General features: G+C 44.6%; 1 protein-coding gene across 3 annotated transcripts in view; it reads right to left on the minus strand.

Moving 5' to 3' along the window:
• Positions 1-23862, minus strand: part of PPM1H (protein phosphatase, Mg2+/Mn2+ dependent 1H) — a 261462-nt gene that overhangs the window by 143975 nt on the left and 93625 nt on the right. For all 3 annotated transcript variants that reach the window (XM_033958800.1, XM_033958801.1, XM_033958802.1), the window contains exon 2: positions 16623-16785. In XM_033958800.1, the coding sequence (XP_033814691.1) occupies positions 16623-16785 (163 nt within the window). The remainder of the gene's footprint in view (positions 1-16622; positions 16786-23862) is intronic.

The raw sequence follows: 23862 nt of genomic DNA on the forward strand, positions 1-23862 counted from the left end.
GGAAATAATGGAAACTCGCTTTGATGCGTTTCCCCCCCCCCCCCCCCGAGAACCGGCATTGCTCCCCTCGAAGGCCCCCCCTGCGATCCGGCACCCCCTATGCCTCGAACCGGCACCTCCCGCCACGATCCGACCCCCCCTGACACGATTGGGCACCCCCCCCCCCGACATGATCCTACATCCCCCCCGACACAATTGGACACCCCCCCGCCGCTTCTTACCCTCATCTGGGCACTCTAGAAGATCGGACTCCTCGTCTGCTGGGCCTTGAGCATCTGAGCATGCTCAAGGCCTGCGAGTTCACGTTCACGTTCACAACGTGAACTCGCAGGCCTTGAGCATGCTCAGATGCTCAAGGCACAGCAGACAAGGGCCGATCATCAAGAGTGCCCAGATGAGGGTAAGAAGCGGCAGGGAGGGTGCCCAATTGTGCCCGGGGGGGGGGGGTCGGATCGTGTCGGGGGGTGCCCAATCGTGTCGGGAGGGGTCGGATCGTGGCAGGGGGGTGCCCAATCGTGGCGGGGGGGGGGGTGCCGGATTGCGAGGGGATGCTCGTAAATCGAGCCATGCTCGGTTTCTGAGGCACCGATTTTGCAAATGTTTTGCTCGTCTTGCAAAACACTCGCAAACCGGTGCACTCGTAAACCGAGGTACCACTGTACAAATATTTTGGTCTATGAGCATGCTTCTGGAACGAATTATGCTCGTAAACCAAGATTCTACCGTAATTTATAAATCTTTCCTTAATTGCTTCTGATAATTTCAGCTATACACAGCTGAAAGCAGTGCAACATGCAGAAAGTGAAGTTTAGATAGTTTTTCACTTTCTGCATGTTGCACTGCTTTCAGCTGTGTATAGCAATTAAGGAAAGTTTTTTAAACTATAAAGCAATTAAGGAAAGATTTATAAACTATAAAAAGTTTTATCTCATGCAAAATTGTGATTTAGATTCTAAAGTATCAACTACAAGAGACAAGATTTTGGTGTAGTCCTCTAGGCTTTTTTGTAGAGGGGAAAATCAATATGTGATTTGTGCCTGGAAAACTTGTGCCTTAAGTGTCCGGTGGTTGCGTCCACAACGGCTTTTAGCTCTCACCTCCTCCAGCACCAGACACAACTGCCATCTTACATCAAGCACTCACTGCGAGGAGAGGTGCTAAATTTTGCGAGAGTTCACGAGATTACATACACATGCACAAGCTGCACTGCCTCCAATGTTTACCTTACGTTCTGGAACGTTACCCGCCTCACTGCTGTAACCTCATGCAACACTTTCCTGCATCTTGTCACCAGCGGGGTCAGGGCAATGGGTCCCGAGCCGCTGGGACACAGAAGTTTTGGCTCCTGTGAGCTGCGGCTAGCAACACAGGGATAAATAAGTCAGGGATTCGCCAAACAGAAAAGAAAAAAAACCACACTGCAAAGTTGGTAAATCAGAAAATAAAAAAAAACTGGACTGGATTTAATTGTGCAATTTCCACAAACAAAAATGGTTGCTTTACATATCAACTCGCCACCAGTCTTCAACATAAAGTAATCAAAGAAACTAAACTTGTCAGGTAATAGCCACCAATAGGTAAGTCCTTGAATATCAGGATTAAATAAACTTAACAGTTCTAGTGCAGTGTAATATTCCTCAAAAAGAAAAGAGGTTTCAAAACTCCAAAACTAGAAACCTTAAATCTCAGCAAAAAGGATTCTTTTTCTTTGTAGCAAGACTTCCAAACAAGAAAGGTTCTCTGTACATTCAAAATATAGTCTCAGCCTAAGTCCATAGTCTTTACCAAAAAGACTTCTGTTTCAACCAGTGCCACGGCACTGATTCTTCCAGCCGCAGTAGTGCTGGGGAAGGTGGTGTGCTCCATGTGCTGGAATATTGCCAAGATACGGCCCTCTATCCCTCCACATTTAACGTGGGCAAACCCCACCATCTTCAAACAAACACAGGCAGACTTGCTCAAAAATAGGCTTTAAAACAAAAACTTGTACATTTGTAATCCATAGTTATAGTATTAGTCACTTGCCTTTGGCTAGCAGACTTCCATGGGCTGTGTGCTGGCAGGTACCTCAGTGAAAGACTCTGGTTCAAAATCCAGTTCCATATCTTGGAACTCTTCGCAAGAATTTTCAGGTGCCTCTGCCCCAGCCTCTACCAGCTCCATCTGCTCAGGAACAGCATAGTTTTGCAGAGCTCTCAGCCCTGAGCTTTGCGACTGCTTGCTTTCGCTGCCTGCTTGCTTCCTCCTTCCAGCCATGCAGACCTGAGGTTTAGGAGCTGGGGACCACGCCCCAAACGCTCAGGTGTGCCGGATATCCTGACTTCCTTTCCCTTCCTAGCTGGGGGAAGGTAAATCTGCCTTCTGGCACTTGCACTCCCTCTGCTGGACACAGGAGTAATAGTAGGCAAAAGGATATCTTGTAGATTACATAGAGCAGCTTGAGCACCATCCGCTCTAACAGTGGGATTTCTATTAGGAACAGCCCTAGCAGGCATACCTTGCATATCACATACCCCCCCTTAAATGGCTGCTAGGGGTGGACCTATGCTTATGTGAATGTTTCCCTTTTTTTTTTTTTTTTTTTTTTAAACTTCATGGTCAACAATCAATCCTGAAGATTAATAATTTTTACTACGGTTGTCCTTCCTTCCTACAGAAGGACCAGGGTCTGGGGTACAGAACTCTCTCTGCTGTAGCTCATGTGCTTGAGCTATTGCCTCCGGGTCAGTTAGAAGGATGAACCCTTGTTCTAATGATTTCACTCGAGCTCCAAAACCTGAGAGAAGTTCCCTCATTTTTTTGAGTTCCCCCTCTCCCATCTGTGTTACTTGCAATTGAACCTTCCCTACCTCTTCCCGTATCAGTCCTACCGCACATGCAATGTCTTTAACAGCCGGGGTTGGATCCGGTTGCTCTCCCACCCGGCATTCAATATGCCCCATCTGCTCTTTTAAACCCTGACTCTTTTCCAACAGAGTCTGTAGATCCTCCTGACACTGTTGGAAATTTTCCTCCAGGGTTGTTCTTAACAGTTGGTCCTGGAGTAAAAGAGCCTTCCGTACTTTATCCCCTAGACTGTCTTCTACCTCCTGGATAGCATGTTGCCATTGCTGCTTCTGACCCTCCTGACCGTGGGCTAACTTCTGCTGTAGCTCGCTGAATTGCTGTTTGACAGCCCTTTTTATGACTGCCAACGAGTCAGGGTCAGATGGTGGGACTACCGGGCCGGGAGATATGATATCCCCTTCTACAGGAGCCTCAGAGGAACCAAACCCCTTGGACCCTCTACGTGTTGGTAACAGTTGCTTCCATTGCTCGAGTTTAGGGCGCCAAATTCGCTCGCAAATCACTTGAGCAATGCAATCCCCTTTCTTGACGTAAAACTCCTCCTCTGCATTATTTATGAGGAGAACATTTATATTCCCCCGATAGTCGGGGTCAATTACTCCCGCCCCTACATCGATAGCCTGACGGGAGGCTAGTCCTGAACTTGGGGCTACTCTCAAGTAGGCCCCTGATGGGGGTGACATCTGAATGTCAGTTGGTATCAACAACCTACTTCTAGCCTCTATCACTGCACCCTGCGCTGCATACACGTCACACCCCGCAGCTTTGTCGTAGGCATACTTAGGGGTTTGTGCATGTTCTGACAAGGGTGCCCACCTAATTGTGGGACACCAGTGAGAACGGGCCCTATCTCTCTGCGGAGGATACCCTTTACGGGACCTCTTTCTCCAAGGTCTTTCCTTAGGACCTTCCCTAGTCATAAGGGTACACATGGGTCTCTCCTTCTCCTTCTGGGTATCAGAGATGTTCCCCTGCTCCAAGTTTTTTTCCAGACCTGCCCAATCACGGCCTAGAATCAAAGCAGCAGGAGCTTTAGGAATAACGGCTACCCCCAATGTTTGCACCTTCCCCTGATATCGTACTGGGATCAGATATTTGGGGTAGGCCTTTTTCACCCCGTGAGCACAAACCACTGTCACCTTGTTTGGCACTTTGCTAAAGGGACCTCTTTTCCTTCCCAGATCCCAGCAAGTCCTAGACATTACATTACATTACATTCGGGATTTCTATTCCGCCATTACCTTGCGGTTCAAGGCGGATTACAAAAGGTTAGTTTAAAAAGACAGAGTTACAATGATTAGCTAGAGAGGTAAGTTGTAGGTCTTGTAAACATTTAGCAGGTTGTTGAGGGTGAGGTGGTTTGTCAAAGAGTTAATAGGTGGTCATAGTGGAAGTTCTTTTGTTATTGTTAGTGCAGTAGTGGGTAGATCAAATGTCAGTTTTAGAGTTACTAAACGGTCGTGATGTTATTGCTGCTTCAGGAATTTCTTGAAAAGTTTGGTTTTTATTTCTTTTCTGAACGTCCTATAGTCTGGGGTGGTCATCAAGAGGTTGGAGATCTGGTTGTCCAGTCTTGCGGCTTGGGTGGCTAGGAGGCCGTCGTGTAGTTTTGTTCTTTTTACTTCCTTGATTGGGGGGGGTATGAATGGGGCGTGCGTTTTTCTTTGTCTTGTAGTGGGTGCTTGGATGAGGCGATTGTTCAAGTATGATGGACTGTCTCCGTGTAGGGTTTTGAATAATATGCAGTAGAATTTGAATTGGATTCTTTCTTGGATTGGAAGCCAATGTGAGTTGATGAAGGCTTCAGTGATGTGGTCATGTTTTTTTAATGAGTAGATGAGTCTTAAAGCTGTATTTTGGATTGTTTGGAGTTGTCTAATCGTAGTTGCAGAGCAAGGAAGGAATAGGATGTTGCAGTAGTCCAGTATCCCTAGTATTAGGGATTGTACTATAAGTTGGAATTGTGTTCTTTCAAAGAATTTTCGGACTTGTCTCAGATTTCTCATGATTGCGAATGATTTCTGAATTGTTTTATTTATTTGCGGTTGCATAGTGCAGCATCTGTCTATGGTCATGCCAAGTAGTTTTATGGTGGTTTGGATGGGATATTTGATTGCGTTTATGTCTAAGTTGGTTGTGGTTTGGATCTTGTCATTTTCGAGAAGGATGAATTTGGTTTTGTCTTGGTTGAGTTTAAGTTTGTGATTTTTCATCCAGGTTGAGACTGTTTCAAGTGTTTGGTGAAGTTTGTCTGTCATGTTAGGTTTAGAATGATCGTATGGGATGAGGATGGTGATGTCATCTGCATAACTATAGGTGGTTATGCCCATATTGTCCAGATGCGTTCCTAGAGAAGCAGTGTAGAGATTGAAGAGGGTGGGGGATAGTGGAGATCCTTGTGGTACGCCGCAGGGGTTTGACCAGGATTCTGACTTTTCTTTGTTTGATTTTACACTGTAGGTTCTGAGTTTTAGGAATCCTTCAAACCAAGAGTATACTTTATCTGAGATGCCTATTGCGTCTAAGATCTGTAGAAGGATGTTGTGATCCACTAAGTCGAATGCCGCAGTTAAGTCCAGTTGTATGAGAAGCATTTTTTTTCCCTGTGCTAAGGTGTTGTCTGACGGTATCCATAAGGGAGCCTAGTAGTGTCTCTGTACTGAAGTTTGTTCTGAAGCCTGATTGCATGGGGTGGAGTAGGTTGTGGTCATCTATGTAATTGGTGAGGAGTTTGGCTACTAGGCCTTCTATAATTTTGACATATAGCGGAATTGAGGCTATAGGTCTAAAGTTAGATGGGTGGTTTTGTGGTGCTTTTGGATCTTTTTGGATTGGGGTGATGACGATTTCGCTGAGGTCAGCAGGGAATGTGCCTTCTGTGAGCGTGAATTGAATCCATTGAAGAATTGTGGTGCGGAATTTTACACTAGAGGTGGTAAGGAGATATGAGGGGCAATGGTTGAGGTCACAGGAGGCATGGCTGTATTTTTTGTAGAATTTGTTGAATTCTGACCATTGTATGTTGGGGAATTGAGTCCAAATTCTGTCTGCTGCCGTTGCCTCTTTTCCTGGAGGGTGGATTGTGATTGGGCTTTGATGGGATGGGTTAAGGATGAGAGTGGTTCTGGTGTTGGTAATTTTGTTCTTGAAGTGTTCTGCTAGGAGGGTGGGTGATGGTGGAGGAGTATTCGTGGTGGTTGTGTATGGTTTGGTGTCTGTTAATTCTTTCAGGATTTGGAATATTTTTTTGGAGTCTTGGGTTTCCGTGCCTATGAGGTTAGTATAGTAGCTTTTCCTCTTATCCCTTAGTTGATTTTTGTATTGTTTGTTGATTTTTTTCCATTCGGTTTTTGTTTGATCTTGGTTCTTTTTTCTCCATTTTCTTTCTAATCTTCTACACTGTCTTTTGAGTTGGAGTAATTCGTTATCAAACCATTGGTCTGATTTCCTGCTGGTTCTGGTTTTGGTTTGTAGGGGGGCCAGATCATCAAGGATGTTGGTGGACACATTTTTCCAGTGGGAGATGAAGTTTTTTGGGTCGTAGTCTTGTATAGTTTCGTCTACCTTTGACCAAAAGATGGTTGGGTCGATATGTTTGCGTGTGGTATATGTGGGTTTTTTTGATTGGGGTGTGTGTTTGGTCATGGTCCAGTTGATGTTGAAGTTGTATGTGTAGTGGTCTGACCATAGGGATGGGGACCATGTTCCGTTAGGAGTTTGGATTGCTGGATTGGATGGTTGGTGAGTCATGAATGCAGCAATGTCCAGTTGATGACCTTTTTCATGGGTGGTTTGTGGGTTTAGGATCTGGAAGGATAAGGCTTTGAGGAAGGATAGACAGTTATTTGCTGGTGTGGAGGTTGTGTCTTCTAGGTGTAGGTTTAGGTCTCCTAGGATGAGGTTATATTCTGCTGTTAATGAGTTTTGGTAGATGAAGTTTTCAAATTCATGTCTCACTGTGGTCCAGTTTCCTGGTGTTATGTAGCAGAGCAAGCAGTTTAGTGAGTTTTTTAGTGTTGGGTTTGTGAGATGACACGCTAGGAGATCCATTTGCGGGGTGGATGTTTTTTCAAGTATGTTTAGAGTTAGGGAATTCTTGATTATTATTGCTAGTCCTCCTCCTCTTTTTTTTTCTCTGCAGGTTACTGTTATTTTGTATCCTGGCGGGCATACTTCTTTTATTCTTGGGTCTGTGTCTGTTCAGCCCCTGTGTCTAGTAGAGCTTTAACCTTCAGCCCATTTATGTGGACCTGTATTTCATAGGGGTTAGAATAATTTTCTGCCTTATTACCAGCAGTTACGAGTGTTAATTTTACCCTACATTGCTTTTGCATGTGCCCGGGTTTACCACACCTAAAACAAGTAAAGGATTTTTTCTCCGGTGTAACAGGATCGGGAACCTTCTTTAAGGTTTGGGGAATACTTTCCTGGGGCCTACCATAGGGTCTCGCCGGAGTTTCTCGGCCCCTATTGGGCCACCCATTCCCCTGTCTGTCTCCTGTGGGTATGTTCGTGGTCTGGGAGTCTAAATAGGCTTCTGCCAGGTCTATTACTTGGGCTAACGAGCGACTACCCTGTCTTTGGATCCAGGACTTCAGATTTCTGGGCACAGCTTCCAAAAACTGCTCATGTAACACCTCCATGAGCAAAGCCTGGGCATCCCCAAGACAGGGTTGTAGCCATCTTTCGGCCAACTTCCTGAGCCGATGCAAGAGTGCTTTAGGTCTTTCCTTGTCCCCCATGTGGGCACCCCTAAACTCTTGCCTATAATGTTCTCTCGTAAAGCCTAGGTAGTCCAGAATGTGTTTTTTTATCGCCCTATAGTTGTTGGCAAGCTCAGGGCTGAGAGTCTGATACGCCGTGAGTGCTGTTCCTGCGAGGCACGGGATCAGTCTCGTCGCCCATTGTTGCTCTGGCCAACCGGCTGCTACCGCCATTATCTTAAAGGCCACAAGAAAGTCATCTGGAGCATCATTGGGACCCATCTTACACACTTGCATGTTACTGATTAAAGATGGTCCTACCAGAGCTCCCATGGGTGATGTTGACCCGGCGCCGGCTCCACTAGTCCCCTGGAATAGTTGGGCTAATGTCCGCGTCTGGTCTCCCATAGCTTGGACCAACTCCGCATGCCTGCGTCCAGTTTCTGCCTGACTGGCACGCCAAAGATCCTGGTTGCTTTGCAGCACCGCCTTAAGGTCCTCAGTTTGCTTCTGCCTTTCAGAGGCCAGAAGAGTAAACAGCTGCTGTACATCCATCCTGAAGCCTGGAAAAAAAAAACAAGAGAAAGGAAACCCAAGTGCAGCCTTTTTTTTTTTTTCTGGCCCACTCCCGCAAGTTACCCAACCACCGCTATCCCAAAGCCTTTTATCAAACCCAAATCCTCTATCAGCCGTCCCCAGGGTACTCTTACTCGACTGATGAGTCTCAGCCTTTGGGTTTGTATATCTCGACTTTGCGTCCAGGAATACTGCTGGGCTCACTCCGGTCTGGTTCCTCAGTCACTCTCCCACGACTTCACAGGTCTGGTCACACTCCCACAGCTGCTTCTCTTCCTCCGCTGCCGTCCCGGTCACGGTCCACTCCAACGGATGAAGTCTCCTCCAACAAACTTTGGCTTTTCAAAAAAACAAAACTTTAATTCTGTCCTAATTTTTTTTTTTTTTAAATCAGTCTCCCATGTGGCAATGTATATTCAATCCCATGAATGATACCACGTTATGTCACCAGCGGGGTCAGGGCAATGGGTCCTGAGCCGCTGGGACACAGAAGTTTTGGCTCCTGTGAGCTGCGGCTAGCAACACAGGGATAAATAAGTCAGGGATTCGCCAAACAGAAAAGAAAAAAAACCACACTGCAAAGTTGGTAAATCAGAAAATAAAAAAAAAACTGGACTGGATTTAATTGTGCAATTTCCACAAACAAAAATGGTTGCTTTACATATCAACTCGCCACCAGTCTTCAACATAAAGTAATCAAAGAAACTAAACTTGTCAGGTAATAGCCACCAATAGGTAAGTCCTTGAATATCAGGATTAAATAAACTTAACAGTTCTAGTGCAGTGTAATATTCCTCAAAAAGAAAAGAGGTTTCAAAACTCCAAAACTAGAAACCTTAAATCTCAGCAAAAAGGATTCTTTTTCTTTGTAGCAAGACTTCCAAACAAGAAAGGTTCTCTGTACATTCAAAATATAGTCTCAGCCTAAGTCTTTACCAAAAAGACTTCTGTTTCAACCAGTGCCCGCACGAATGCCTCCTCTTCCCCCTCATCTGCTTCAAAGACCCCTCTACCTGCCTGTTCCCTAGATCTACCTTTATACCTGGTGGTCCAGTGGGGATCTTTTGGGCAGGGGCATGACTCCTTCAAGGCGATCTTTTAAAATGGGTATTACAAGGGGGAAGGGAGGCGGCATAAGTGGGGGGTGTAGTAGGAGGAGGATATTCAGCCTGGGCTTGCATAAGATGAGCATATGGATTTTTTACAACTTTTGAACTGTCCTAAATTCACACGCTAATCTTATGCGGGCCCTGGCTAAATATCGCTGGGGGCCTACATAAGTGCAGGCTCATCCCCAGCACTGCCCCTCTGGCCCGCACCTGACCGGTCCCTTTTTTGGGGGGACCAGTCAAAGCTGATATTCAGCGACACTGCCAGGCTTAATGCCACTGAATATCAGTGTATGGGCAGAGATAGGCATCTCTTGCTCACTTAAATTGCTCTGAATATTGTCCCTAAGATGTTTTTTCAAAGGGATTTTACAGCTGCTTCTGGCAGTTGTAGTCCAATTCAGTCACCTTTTTCAATTCCTTCTACAGTTATCATCTTTCAAGAATATCTAGTCTCCGAAAGAAGTCCCTCTATACCCTGAGACAACAAAGGCTAATCAGACCGTACTTTCACCAACACCACTTTGCCTTAATCATACAGCAGATGATCCTACCACAACTGGACTACTGCAACTCCATCTACATGGGAATCAACACTACTCTAATTCACAAAATGCAACTCATCAAAAATACTGCCATAAGACTCATCTTCAACCTGAGAAAATATGACTCAGTCACAACCTTCATCAAACAACTGCACTGGCTACCCATCCCATCACAAATAACATTCAAAATATCTTGCATCATTCACCGCATACTTTATGGAAACTCTGCGGCCCACTCATCCAGCTCTTCTCAATAGCATGTTCTACTTCTTGCAGAACCCTAAACCAGATGCTATTGAATCTCCCATCCACAAAAGATCTTCACTACAAACAAGTTTTCCACTCCATGCTTACCTTTCTAGGAGTAAAAACTTGGAATGGCCTTACAGAAAGGACCAGAACTGAACCTTGCCACAACATCTTCTGAAGAAAACTGAAAACCCATCTGTTTGACACTTAATCTCCTTTACCCTTTCCTCTCTCCTACCTACCTACCCATCTCCCCTCTCTCCCTCCTCTCCTCCTTTCCCATCTTGCCTCTCTTTACAGTCACCTTGAGTGACACACAAATAGATTAGATTAGATTAGTACTGTTTGATTCCTGATGCAGACATACATGCTGAAACACAGCCCGAGTCTGGTCTTGCAATAAAGATTTATTTGCTGTCCCAATCCTAAAGGCTTTTGGTGCTTTCTTCTTTGCCTCCTACAGATATACCTTTCTTATCTATGAGGAAAATTGTGTAAGTGTGCACTGGTGATTAGAAAGGGAGCATGTGAAAAATTATGGTAAATTAATGGGGAGTTTGTGTTCATACATTCAATTTTTTTCTGTTTTTTTATGTCATTGAAGATATATAAATTTTCTTTGAGCAATGGATTAATGAATTGGCAAACATGAAACTCTTTTTTCATAAAAGACTTGGCACAGGGTTAGAGAGAGGGGGAGGGAGTGTGTATGTGTTCTTTGTGTCTATACATACAGATGGACAAACAAGACAGACAGATGGAGACTCCAAAGTACGCACTTGTGCGAAACATACCTAAAAAATTGCTTCAGCTGAGATCTTAAACAATTACCCTCAAAAAGTATCAGCTGTATCTTAAGTATTCCAGCTGACATTAAGTTAAGTTAAGTATTCCAGCTGACATTAATCTGTATCTCAAAGAATCACCGTGCCTTCGTGCTGTACCTAAGGAAAGCATGGTTAATTGGATTCAGGCCAGAAGCAGATCACTTTAGCTATACTAATGAACGCTACTTATCACTAGTACCCCATAAAGGAAAAAAGACCAATCAAAATACTCTTTCCCAAAGATTTATGTAGTTTCACTAATACAATCTCCTATAGTGGCTTACTACTTTCTCCACAGAGAGATGTATACATCATCTCTCTGTAGAGCAGTACATTTCTTTCAAATTTCACACAGTGAGATGATGGATGATCGGAGCCCTTTTGATGTTACTATGGACAAAGGCTGGACCTCAGATGAAAAAACAGGAGGCCAGTACAGTTTTAGAAGGATGAAACGAGTAAATGGCAGGTGGAGTGGGTACTTGAGTATAGCAGCCTTGCATGCAGTTTATGGAAGAATCCTGAACATATGAGGATAGAAGAAAGAGGAGGCAAGATTCTATCTATTAGTCTTTCCAAGATTCAGATTCATTTTGTCTCTTCTTCAGCCTTCAAAGGAGAAGTGTTAATACAAGAAATAATTCCCAAAGGAAAGATTAGGTTCTTATTTCAGTAATCTTCTTTCTAGTAGACAGACACATTATTCCTAAACCTAAGGGTAGTCAACCCATTCTTATGAGAATTTTTGTACAGAGCCTCATTAGCATTCTTTGGCTCTGCCTCCCATCCCTCTGGGCTGTCCTCCAATTCCTCAGTTCATACCAAAGCAGAAGGGCAGCCCTGGAGAGGAAATAGAATAGGGAGGGGTATGGGTATTATCACCGAGAAACACGTCTGTTCTGCTCATATCACTAACATATAACAGATGAAACAAAACTTAACCATTTGCAATACATAACAAGGTGAAAACAAACAAGTCACCAACCTGAGCACAATCTGTATTAAGAGTGTGAGAGATTCTACAGATACCCTCTAGATTCTTCAACATGGCAGTCACATTCTCTATTCTTGTTATGGCTGGATAAGGGAAAGAAAGCAAGATGTCCAGATTCCCCAGCACCTTCGAGGAGTCCATTTTGGCCACCACTTCCACTGTGTAAAACTTCATGAACAAATGGAGAGAGATTCTGCCCATAAGTAAACCATACTTTTAGTTGAGTGCGCCTTTACAGATATAGGCAAATGCTTTCTACTTCCACTCCCATATGGATCCATCTTGAAATGGTCAGTTTTGAGGCTGGTCGGCCTTTATGGGCAGCACCTGCCAGAACGAAAAGATGATCTGACAGTTAAAATTTGTTCATAACCTCCAGATACTGAAGAAATACTCTGCACACATCTACCTTATCACTCCTCTTCAATCCCGAGGTTATGAAGGCAGGCAATCACATTTCTTGATTAATATGAAAGCTGGAAAGCACTTTTAGTAAAAAAGATTGGACTGTGCACAAGACCATATTTGTACCAGAAATTCTGAAGAAGGGATCTCTGCATGACAATGCCTGCAGTTCTGACACTCAGTTGGCCAAGGTAATTGCCACAAAAAAACACAGTTTTGATTGTAAGATCCACCAGAGAAGCTTGCTCTAGAGGTTTGTGGGGCACTCTAGCTAGTGCCCATAGTAACAGATTAAGATTCAATGACGGAAAAGGCTGTTGCATCGGAAGATGAAAGTGCAAAGTACTCTTCAAAAACAAGGCCACATCTGGATATGTAGCTACAGTGATCTTGTTAACCTTTGGCCGACAACATGAGAGCCCCGCAATCTGAACTTTTAGGGAGTCAACTGCTAGGTAGGCCTTTTTCCAGTCCTTTCTGCAGGAAGGCACTACAGAGATCAGTGCTGAGATCAGATTCTCACTCCTCTGAGAACACCAAGCTTGGAAACACTTCTAGGCTTATGCATATGCAGCTCGAGCCATTTTTTTCCTACATTTTAGAAGGGTGGACGCCACTTCATCTGAATAGCCTTTGTGTGCTAGTGCTGTGTGCTCAAGAGCCCTGCTGCAAGACCAAAGCATTCTGGATCCTGCAGGGCAACTGGGACCTGCATAAGCAATCAAGAATGACATGGAAGTCTGAGACCTTGTTCCCTTTACAGAAGTACCAGGTCTGCATACCACTGTTGCCTCGGCCAGTCTGGTGCTACTAAAATCACCAGCCCTTGGTGCGTCATGATCCTGTGCAGAAGGCTGTTTATCATGGGCCACAGAGGGAAGACATAAAGAAGTCCTGCCTTTGGCCAAGGTTGCACCAGGGTATTCAGGCCTTCACTTTCTGACTCATATTTTTGAATGACGAACCATGCCATCTTCTTGTCGGCCACCGATGCCATCAGATCAAATGTCTGTCACCCTCGACTCACAGTGCAGGTGAAGGCTTCCTGAGACAGTGATCACTTCCTGGGATCTAGGGTCTTCCAGTTGAGGAAATCTATTTGCACACTGTCCACTCCTGACACATGTGTCGCCAAGAGTTGGGCTTCCATCCATCAAAATAGCATCTAGGCTTCCAAGCGTAAATGAGCACTCTTGATGCCTCCTGGCGACTGACATAGGCTGCTGCCATTGTGTTGTCTGAGAAAACTCATACTGCTTTGCTCTGCAGCATGCTCCCGAACGCCTGAAGCACCAGGTGGATGGCTCAAAGTTCCAAGCAGTTGATTGATCATTTCCTCCAAGAAGGTGACCAGTGTCCCTCCACCACTTGCCCTTCTCAATGTACACCTCAGCCGTAGAGGCTGGCATCCATGGTCAGGATCACCCAGGCAGAAATGTGAAGGGGAACTCCTCTGGTTAGAACTCCAACCACCAGGCTAGACTGCGCAGTGCTTCTGCTGTCCAAGGCAGCTGCTGCTAGAGCACATCCATCTGTGGGCACCAGCAATCTGGAGTGGATGCAAATGCGACCTTGCCCAAAGAACCTTGTCCATGGTTGAAACCATTGATCCCAGCAATTATCAACCTCATTATCTCCATCCAGAAATGGGATTTCCTGAGGGTCGCATTTACTACATTGAGGTCTAGAATCGACCTCCAGTCTTCTGAGCCTCTCTTAGGCATTATGAAGTATATCAAGTATCTGCCAGAGCCCGAGTCTTCCACTAGTATGGGCTCTATGGCTTCCAGATCCAGCAGCCTTAGCACTGTTGCATGGACTTTGATTCCTTTGTCCGGCTTTCCAACAGGCGAGTCCAGAAAAAGGTCCAGGAGGGGACAAAAGAACTCGAGCTTGTACCCCCTTTTGTATAATATCCACCATGCAGCGGTCTGTAGTGACCTCTGTCCACACTTTCCAATAGGCCGATAACCTCCCTTCGATGTGTGAAGGCTCGGCTAACATCATAACTGCTTCTTGGGAACAGTTGCTGAAGGAATTCCCCACCAACTGATGGATCTATAGCAGGGATCTCAAAGTCCCTCCTTGAGGGCCGCAATCCAGTCAGATTTTCAGGATTTCCCCAATGAATATGCATTGAAAGCAGGCATGCACATAGATCTCATGCATATTCATTGGGGAAATCCTGAAAACCCGACTGAATTGCGGCCCTCAAGGAGGGACTTTCGAGACCCTTGATCTATAGCAACCTGCGGATGGAAATGGAATAAGCAACCATTTTGCTCACAACTCTGAAAGTATCATACAGAGCATCAGTTACATATTCAACTGCCAACATTAAAAATTGGCGATCCCTCAGCTATTGCCTCTGGATCACGATGCAACTTGGAGTGGCATGACCGAGTGACAAAAGATGCCACTGAAGCTGCTTTTAAACCTGAGGCCACAGCTTCGAAGAGTTTCTTATGAACAAAATCCAGCCTGCGGTCCTGGAATCCTTTAATACCACACTGCCTTCACTGGGACGAGAGGTATGCTTGGTAACATGCGCCACCAGGGAATCCATATTCGGTTGAACAAAGAACTGATTAAATACAGCATCCATTTAATAGAGCTTTGCCCTGGCTTTGGCCACCCAAAGGGGTCCCTCTGGGACCTCCCACTGGTCCGTGAGCATTTTTGTAATGTCTTGATGAGAGGGGAAACAGGTTGTCTGTGCTTTAGTGCTGCTCATAAGCGAGCACTGTGAGGCCGAGGACTGTGGAGTCTCTATCTTTAATTCCTGGAAGGAGTCTGTGAACACCTCCAAAAGTACTGAGGGCTCAAACAGCTTGTGCACAGTTGGGTCCTCTCCAAGATCAAGGACCACCACCAGATCTGCATCTGGTCCCCCTAGAGATGAAGCAGCATCTCCTTCTACAGAGGATCATGACTGGGACAGCAATGGCATTGATATAGAACCCTCTTCATCCCAGTCCTCCTCAGACTGTACCTCCCCATCTTGCTCATGACATTGTTTCTAGGGAATTGTGCTCTTAGGGAGGGACCCCCGGTGTCAGCATGGCCACAATCCTCAGTGATTCCTTGCGGCCCTTGTTAATCATGTAAGCTTTAAACATCACATTGATGAATACAGGGGGAAATATCTGTTCAGGATGTCCAGGCAGCCCCTGAGGACACTCATGAGCTCCTTTCTGGGATTTTGTGGCAACAGCATGGCTGTTCTTTACCAAGGATGCTCTTGAATTGCTCCCCAACTTGAACCTGGACTTTTTCTGGCTCTCGCTCCATCTCGGCACTAACACCCCTGAGGGACTTGAAGAGCCTAAGCCAGCAGCTCCCCCCCCCAATGCGCCCCACTGCACGTGGGACACAGATGATTCTCAGATGGCCATCTAGCACAAATCTGGCATGAATCCAAAGTATCTTGGCCTGAGGAGTCCATCACATCTGTTTTTGAAAAAACTGAGATGTTTTCAGGCCGATAGAAGCTTTTAATTTCAAATTGGGAAAATCAAGATGCCACCACAGCAGCGATTTCAGCGTCCAAAACAGCCTGGAAGAACTACATTGGGGTCCAAGCAATTTTGAGATTTTAGAGAAGGGGTCCTTGGTTCCAACCACAGAATCCAAAAAACACTGTTTTTAAAGACCTCAATTTGGTTTTTAAGGCTATCAGCCTGTTACTCACTGTGCAATGCTATGTGCTGGGAGCTGCTTGTGTTGAAGACGCAGACAGCTTACAAGGAGAACTTCTGCCTCAACAAGCCTGGAATCTGAACTGCTTGGCTCTTCAGACTGCCTTTCTGCCCCAACGAACCAGCTGGAGACCTCAACCCTCACTAGAACTTAATGCATGCAGACAGGGGAGGAAAGCAAATCCTATTAAAAAAAAAATCCCCACCACAGAGCCACTTAGCCTGGACTCAAGCCCACTGCGGACAGAACCTGAGGTGAGCCTTGCTCTCAAGGGATCAGTTCCTGAGTCCCTGAACTGTAAGTATAGTCTGTCCTCTGGAGGCAGACCCTCAACCTTAGAGTCTGTGCTCTTCTGCAGTCAGAGATGCCCCAAGACTAGGATCTTCTGCAGCACCAAAAAAACCTCACAAATGGTAAGCAAAACTAGAATTTAACTGAAAAATAAATACGAGCAGAAAAGACCGGCTCCTACCATCTCGCTTGTAGAGAAACAACTGAGGAATTGGAGAACAGCCCAGAGGGATGGGAGGCAGAGCAAAAGAATGCTAATGAGAATCTCTATAAGAACTCTCGCGAGAATGGGTTGACAACCTGAAGATTCAGGAAAAATGTGTCCGTCGCACTATAATTTCTAAAATGTCAGAGGACAGGATTAAAGTGCTGCTTACTGGGCTTTCCTTCACTTGCATTCCTTCTCCATTTGGCAGGGATGACCTCCTTTTTGTTGAGTTTTTGCTTGGTGTGGCATGGATACCAGGCTTTTTCTTCACAAATATCACTTCACAGCTTGCTTGGTCTTCATTATGTGTGCTCTTCCCTGCATTAATGACTCTGGAAAAGAAGAGCAAGGGGAATGATATAAGTATAAACCAGTGTAAGAACTCGCAACAAGATGCCAATTAAATACAGGCAGTCCCCAGGGTAAGAACGGGTTCCATTTTTTAAAATTATTCTTAAGTTGAATTTTTATGTAACTCAGATCCTAGTATTCTTCCACCTTCTCCACCTCCTTGAGGCCCCTCTTGCATCCCTTTCCATCCATCCCACTGTTCCCTCTCCACTACCACATCCAACATTACTCCCTCTCATCTCTCTCTTCGCCATTCATCTCTACTTCACTCCTCTCTCACCACCATGTCCAATAATTCTCTCTTACTCCCTATGCCCAATTCTCCTCTTTCTTCATCTCCCCCATGTACACCACCTCTTTTCCCCTCTCTCTGACACCCAATTCACCCTTCCTATTCTCTCCCCCACCTCAGCATCTCTTTCCTTCACTCCCTCCATTCTTCTATCCTATGGCTCATGCTCGCCTCCATCCCTCCATTCTGTGTCCCAAGTTCATGCCCCCTCCCTCCTTCCTTCCACCCTTTGTCTTAAGTTTGTGCTCCCTTCCTCCTGTGTCCCAACACACTCCTCTTTCTCCCTCCCTCCATTCTGTGCCCCCAAGTGCTACCCTTTGGCGGATGTTTATCTTTTGGCCGGCTCCCTCCCAGCCACGGTCGTTTCTCTGCACAAAGCCACTGGCAGCTGGTAGCATGCTGGAAGCCACAGCCCAACCTGCGGCTGAACCGGAAGTCTTCCCTCTGACGTCGGAGAAAGCTCCTCCCACATCAGAGGGAAGGCTTCCGGCTCAGCCACAGGACATGCATATGAGCTGCTGCCTGTGACTTTGTGCAGAGAAATGACTGTGGCTGGAAGGAGGAGGGAGCCAGCCAGAAGGTAAACACCCACTGGAGGCAGGCACGTATTTGGGTCACAGAATGGAGGGAGGGAGGGAGGGAAGAGAGAGGAGTGTGTTGAAACTAGGGAGGCAGAGGGGCGTGCTGGGACTCGGGAGGGAGGGGCACACTGGGACTTGGGAGGGAGGGAGAAGGGCACGCTGGGACACCAAAGGTAGTGCAGGGCCTCTATTTGTAAGTACGATGTAAGTCAGATGTTCATAAAACTGGGACTGGCAGTAATCAACATTTAAAAGAGCAAGGATTTATTTTAGAGTTGGCTCATACCATCTCAGAAAACAATTGAAGACACATCTGTTTGACAAGTTTCAATCTTAAATCATGTCTATGGCCATAACTTATTTTAATTTCTATGGCCTTAACTTACTATGATTTTATCAGTGGCCCTTCTTTAATTACCACTGTTTCATTTAAACTATGTTATTATCTTAACTTTTGATTTTAAAAGATGTATTTTTGTAGACTTTATTACACTTAAGATTGTAAACTTCTCTTCAGTTTGTATTTTAAATTGACTGTATGTACTTTTGTTGTAAACCGCTTCGAACCTCTGGTATAGCGGTATATAAGAAATAAATTATTATTATCTCAGTAGCAGTTCAAGGTGAGTTACATTCAAGTATAGTAAAGTCTCAATAGTACCTTAGGCAAGTGAAGACTAAAGGGGAGTTCTGCATGCAGTAGAAGTGTATTCTGTAAGGGAACCAAGGCACCTAGGTTCCTTTATAGAAAACCAGCATAACCTGGTATTGGCACCTAACATGCAGACAACTTGTAATAATGCCACCTAAAGTATAGTTGGCTAAATGTGGCAAGGATGCACTTAACTTACAGTCCGCCCTCCAGCATTGAATATATGGGTTAGTGCAGCAACAAAGAAATAACAGGGCACCAGCTGATATTTGGAATGGTGCCCTGTTAAAGCAGTGGATAAAATTAGAACAGCAAATTTTCTGTCTTAACTACATTTGCTTACTTAGCTGATTATTGCCACTAACTGGTTAAGTAATGGCTATTCCCAAACTCATTCCTCACCTAGTTAGGGAAGGGCTGATTAATGCCAATATTTATTGGCATTACCTGGTTGGCAGTCAGCCAGCTCAGTGAGGATTAACCAGACAGGAGTCTAAGGGGAAGATTCTTAAATGTAGGCAGTAAAATCCGACGGGCCAATGTCGCAGAGTTCACGGAGAGTCGCGGAGGGTCACTGAATTTGCATGTGCAGAATAAACACACACACAAAAAAAACCTGAAGCTCGGCAGGAGGGATGCCCACGCCCTCCCGCCATCGTCAAGCAACCCCCACCACCGGCAGGTATGCCCACTCCCTCCTGCAGCCAACGTCAAGCAACCCCCACCCCCGGCAGTGGAGGGATGCCCATTCCTTCCCACTGCCAAGCAATAGCCCCCCAACACCCCCACCAGCAGCAGGAGGGATGCCCATTCTAACCACCAAGCAACAGTCCCTGATACTCTCCCGGGCCTCTGATGACCCTCGCCCCCCCCCCTTACCTTCTTTACGAAGGCCAGCCAGAAGGATGCCTACTCCCTCCAGCCAGTAGGTCTGCCTCTTCAAAATGGTGGGATGCACCAGGGGAGGAGCCTAAGGCTCTGACTGGCCCAGGTTACTTAGCAACAGGAAGGAGTGAGCATCCCTCCCACTGCAAGGGAGGTGTTGGCGGTTGTTGCTTGGCAGCGGGAGGAAGTGAGTATTCCTCCCGTTGCTGGGATGTAATAAGATACTATTAAGGAGATTACAACTGTTATAAAACACAGCAGCAAGACAGGAGGTTTGACCTAGTGGTTAGAACTGCTGCCTCAGCACCTTGATGTTGTGATTTTGATGCAAGCCTGTTCCTTGTGACTCTGGGCAAGTCACTTAATCTCTCCATTGCCCCAGGTACCACAGTTAGATATGAGCCTGCTGGGAAAGATAGGGAAAATACTTAAGAGTACCTAATTACTATTCAGTGTATTGTAAACCGCTTTGGGTGAATCTCTTCATGAAAAAGGTGGTTCATAAATCCCAATAAATAAATATCTAGATTCAAAAGTATAACATCTTTTTTTTTTTTTTTTTTTAAATAAAACTGCACAGGTTGCCAACAGAGAGTAAGTTTTAAAATGTGTTTAATGGTCTTTTTGATTATCTACTGTCAAGCAACTAGGTGCATGATGGATCTACAGTAATTAACATTCTGGATAAGAATCTTGTGCCTTTTAAAAAACATTTTCTAACCCTTAACTACCTGTTTATTGAACGTTAAATATACGATATTCATTCAACTCCTTTTCCTTATCAGGCTGCTAGAATTTAGAATATGTTACCTACATCAGTTAGAAGTACAGTATTCCTCAAAATGGTCAGTTTCAAAAATCTTTAAAACATTTTGGGTTACAAGTTTACATACATAATAAAATATAACAGAGTACATAATAAAACGTAACAGGGTATAGTAATGTATAGCATGACAGTACATTTTAGATCATGACATGATAGGATAATACATAGGGGAGCATGAGAGTACTCAAAAAGCATGGCAATTCTTAATAGGATATGACAGGACAAGTCCTCATACAGCATGGGGTGGTGATGTTATATGACACTGCGGTAACTAATAGAGCTTGATGGTACATTAAAGTGCATTACAGTATGAAGTATGGTGAGGCAGTACATAACAAACTATGGCAATGCATTACGATGCATGGCAGTACATGGTATGGAAGACAGTACATACAAGAGCATGAAAGGAACATGACAGTGCATGGCATGGCAGGACAATACATAACTATGAATGAAAATATATGCTAGGTATGGTATAGTATGGAATGCCTGGCAAAGTCTGGAAGTATTAGCAATGACAGTGCATGACAGTAAATAGCATGATAATATGTGGTAGGTATGATATAGTATAGAATGTATGGCAGGGTAGTATCAGTGGTAGGTAATATGTGGTAGGTATGATATGGTATGGAAAGTATGGCAGGTAGTATCAGTGATGGTTGATCTTGTTACGTAGACAGTGGTATTTATGCTAGAGTTACTTCATACAAGGTTAAAGGAAGAGATGGGTTTTTACTGCCTTCCTGAAGTTCAGCAGTCTTAGTAATCTGATGTGAGGTGGCAACTGGTTCCAGAGGCATGGCTGGTAGTATGAGTAGGATCTTTTCCAGGCATTCTCAAGGCGGAGGGAGTGTTCCAAAGTTGTGCGTAGTCTTTTTTCTTCTTAAGAACATAAGAATAGCCTTACTGGGTCAGACCAATGGTCCATCAAGCCCAATAGCCCGTTCTCAAGTTGGCCAATCCAGGTCACTAGTACCTGGCCAAAACCCAAGGTGTAGCAATATTCCATACTACCGATACAGGGCAAGCAGTGACTTCCCCCGTGTCTTTCTCAATAACAGACTATGGACTTTTCCTCCAGAAACTTCTCCAAACCTTTCTTAAAACCAGCTACACTATCCGTTCTTACCACATCCTCTGGCAACGCATTCCAGAGCTTAACTATTCTCTGAGTGAAAAAAAATGTCCTCCCATTGGTTTTAAGAGTATTTCCCTGTAACTTCGAGTGTCCTCTAGTCTTTGTAATTTTTGACGGAGTGAAAAATTGATCCACTTGTACCCGTTCTACTCCACTCAGGATTTTGTAGACTTCAATCATATCTCCCCTCAGCTGTCTCTTTTCCAAGCTGAAGAGCCCTAACCGTTTTAGTCTTTCCTCATACGAGAGGAGTTCCATCCCCTTTACCATCTTGGTCGCTCTTCTTTAAACCTCTCCAGCACTATATCTTTCTTGAGATAAGGAGACCAGAATTGAAAGCAATACTCCAGATGAAGTCGCACCATGGAGTGATACAGGGGCATTATAACATTCTTAGTCTTGTTAACCATCCCTTTTCTAATAATTCCTAGCATCCTATTTGCTTTTTTGGCCGCCGCACAAATCACAGCCCCAAATGAGAAAGGACGCTCAAACGGAGCTCCTTTAGAACCCTTGAAAAAGCCTTTATGTGGTGAAACGGGTCCCGTTGGGGCAGGCTAGTGATTCTGCATATTAAAAGATAAGTGAAAACACTTTCTGTTGTTATGTTTCATTTTAAATGGTCTATATAATCATGAAACAACAGTAAGCAATACACTAAGGAGGTGATGACAAGGGTCAAGAATTGTCACCATTACCCATTAAGTTGTGGCAGCACATAATTAGTGTTTAATCAAGTGGGTTTGGAGACCCTTTAGTCTTCCTCCTTAAACTGGACCCTCTGAAGTGGGGTGTTTTGCCATTGTGGATATTTCCAATTTACCTTACTTCATCATCTTCTATATCCTGTTAATTATCTTTCATATCCAAAGGAACTCAGTTTTTGTGGTATTTAATTGGAGCTTGTTTTGAGTCATCCAGCTCTTTATTTCCATAAGGCAGTTGTGTAGTTTGGATATTTGGGTGTATTGGTTTGAACCTAGTGGCAGGTATAGTTATATGTCATCCGCAAAATGAGTGAATCTTTATCTGCTATTTTAAGGCAATATCTATTACAGGTCTGATATAGAGGTTGAAGAGTTAAGAGGGTAGAAGGGCACCCTGTGGTACTCCATATTTTATTGGTTTCAGTTATAATAAAACAGATCTTAGCAGAACGCTTTGGTTTATTTGGCTTAGGAATGATGAGACCCAATAGAGTGCAATTTCACAGATTCCAATATCTGCGAGTCTGGAAAGGAGGTGGGGACAATCGATGATATCAAATGTGGTGCTGAGGTCTAGAAGAACCAATAGTACACTGTTTCCTTTGTCTAGCGTGCTCCAGCAGTCGTTGATTATGTCTTCCAGGACAGTTTCTGTGCTATGGAATTTCCTGAAGCCAGACTGTTAGGAGGAGAGGACGTCTTGTTTGTCAATGAAGGTATGGAGTTGCGATAGTAAAGTCTTTTCTAGGATCTTGGAGAATAATGGAAGGTTGGAGACTTGTCCATAGTTACTGAGATCATTTGGGCCCAAGGTGGGTACTTCTTGTGATTCATTGATCTCTGCTTGTTGTAAACTACCTTAATCTGTTCTCTGCTTAGAAGGCCCTCTATTCCCTGGAGGCTACAGAAGATGCATTAAAGGTTTAGAAATATCCTCCCCCTGTTCAATATCTATCACTGTTTAATATCCTGTACATATCACTCCAGTAGTACCCTCAATTGAGCTGCTTGATAATGTTTTGATGTTAGGAACTACCAAACACAATATATGAGTATTTTACAACTCTAGGGAAGCGTTGGGGAGGGGAGGGTCTTTGGGGTGGGCAGACTAGATGGACCGTGGCCCTTATCTGCCGTCTATTTCTATGTTGAGCCCAAATAAACCTAAAGATGAGCTGTTGGAGATGTGCAACCACAAAGGAGAAAGTCGCCTCAGCACACTAAGTGGCAAAATCCAAACAAAAGAGCAGAGCATGCCTGGTCTTCAAACCCCTCTTTATTAATAGTAAATAAATTATATGTGCAAATAAACTAAAACAGTCACATAAACATAAGACAAATGATAGATTCAAGTCATGGACTCAACACGGTCCATGTTTTGGCTATGGTGCCTGCATCAGGAGTCCCAAATGATAAAAACAAACCATTAATGAAATCTGAGTGCAGGATGACAGCTGCTATCTCACACTGGAGTTGACTTCTGGGACTCCTGATGCAGGCACCATAGCCAAAACATGGGCCTTGTTGAATCCATGACTTGAATCTATCATTTGCAAAAACACTCTAAAAATGCAAATTATGCGCAATCCTGGAAAGAATCCACATGAATAGAGCCCAAGGACTCCATTCCAACAAGTTTCTAGGCAAATTTTGCAGTTTTGGAGAAGCAGGGAGCTTTAGAAAAAAAGATCACTAAAAATCCAAGATGGCCACCGTCATGAAATTCACACCAAAATCATGATATTTTTCACATTTCTCAAAAGCAAAAAATGGCGATTTTAGGATTTTTCAGGAGGTGCAACACAGGGAAACATGCAGAAACACTTAAAATACCAGCCTGTACTCATTGTGATCTCTCTGAAGATCTGTGCTGTAGCTTGCCTCAGCTCTTTCAGTAGCTGGATGAGAAATTCACTGCCTCAATGTTGGGAAAGCTTTTGCAAAGCTGATCTTCAGACTGCCAGTCAGACCACATGC

This window comes from Geotrypetes seraphini, chromosome 9 (genome assembly GCF_902459505.1).
Source record: "Geotrypetes seraphini chromosome 9, aGeoSer1.1, whole genome shotgun sequence".
Lineage (NCBI taxonomy): Eukaryota > Metazoa > Chordata > Amphibia > Gymnophiona > Dermophiidae > Geotrypetes > Geotrypetes seraphini.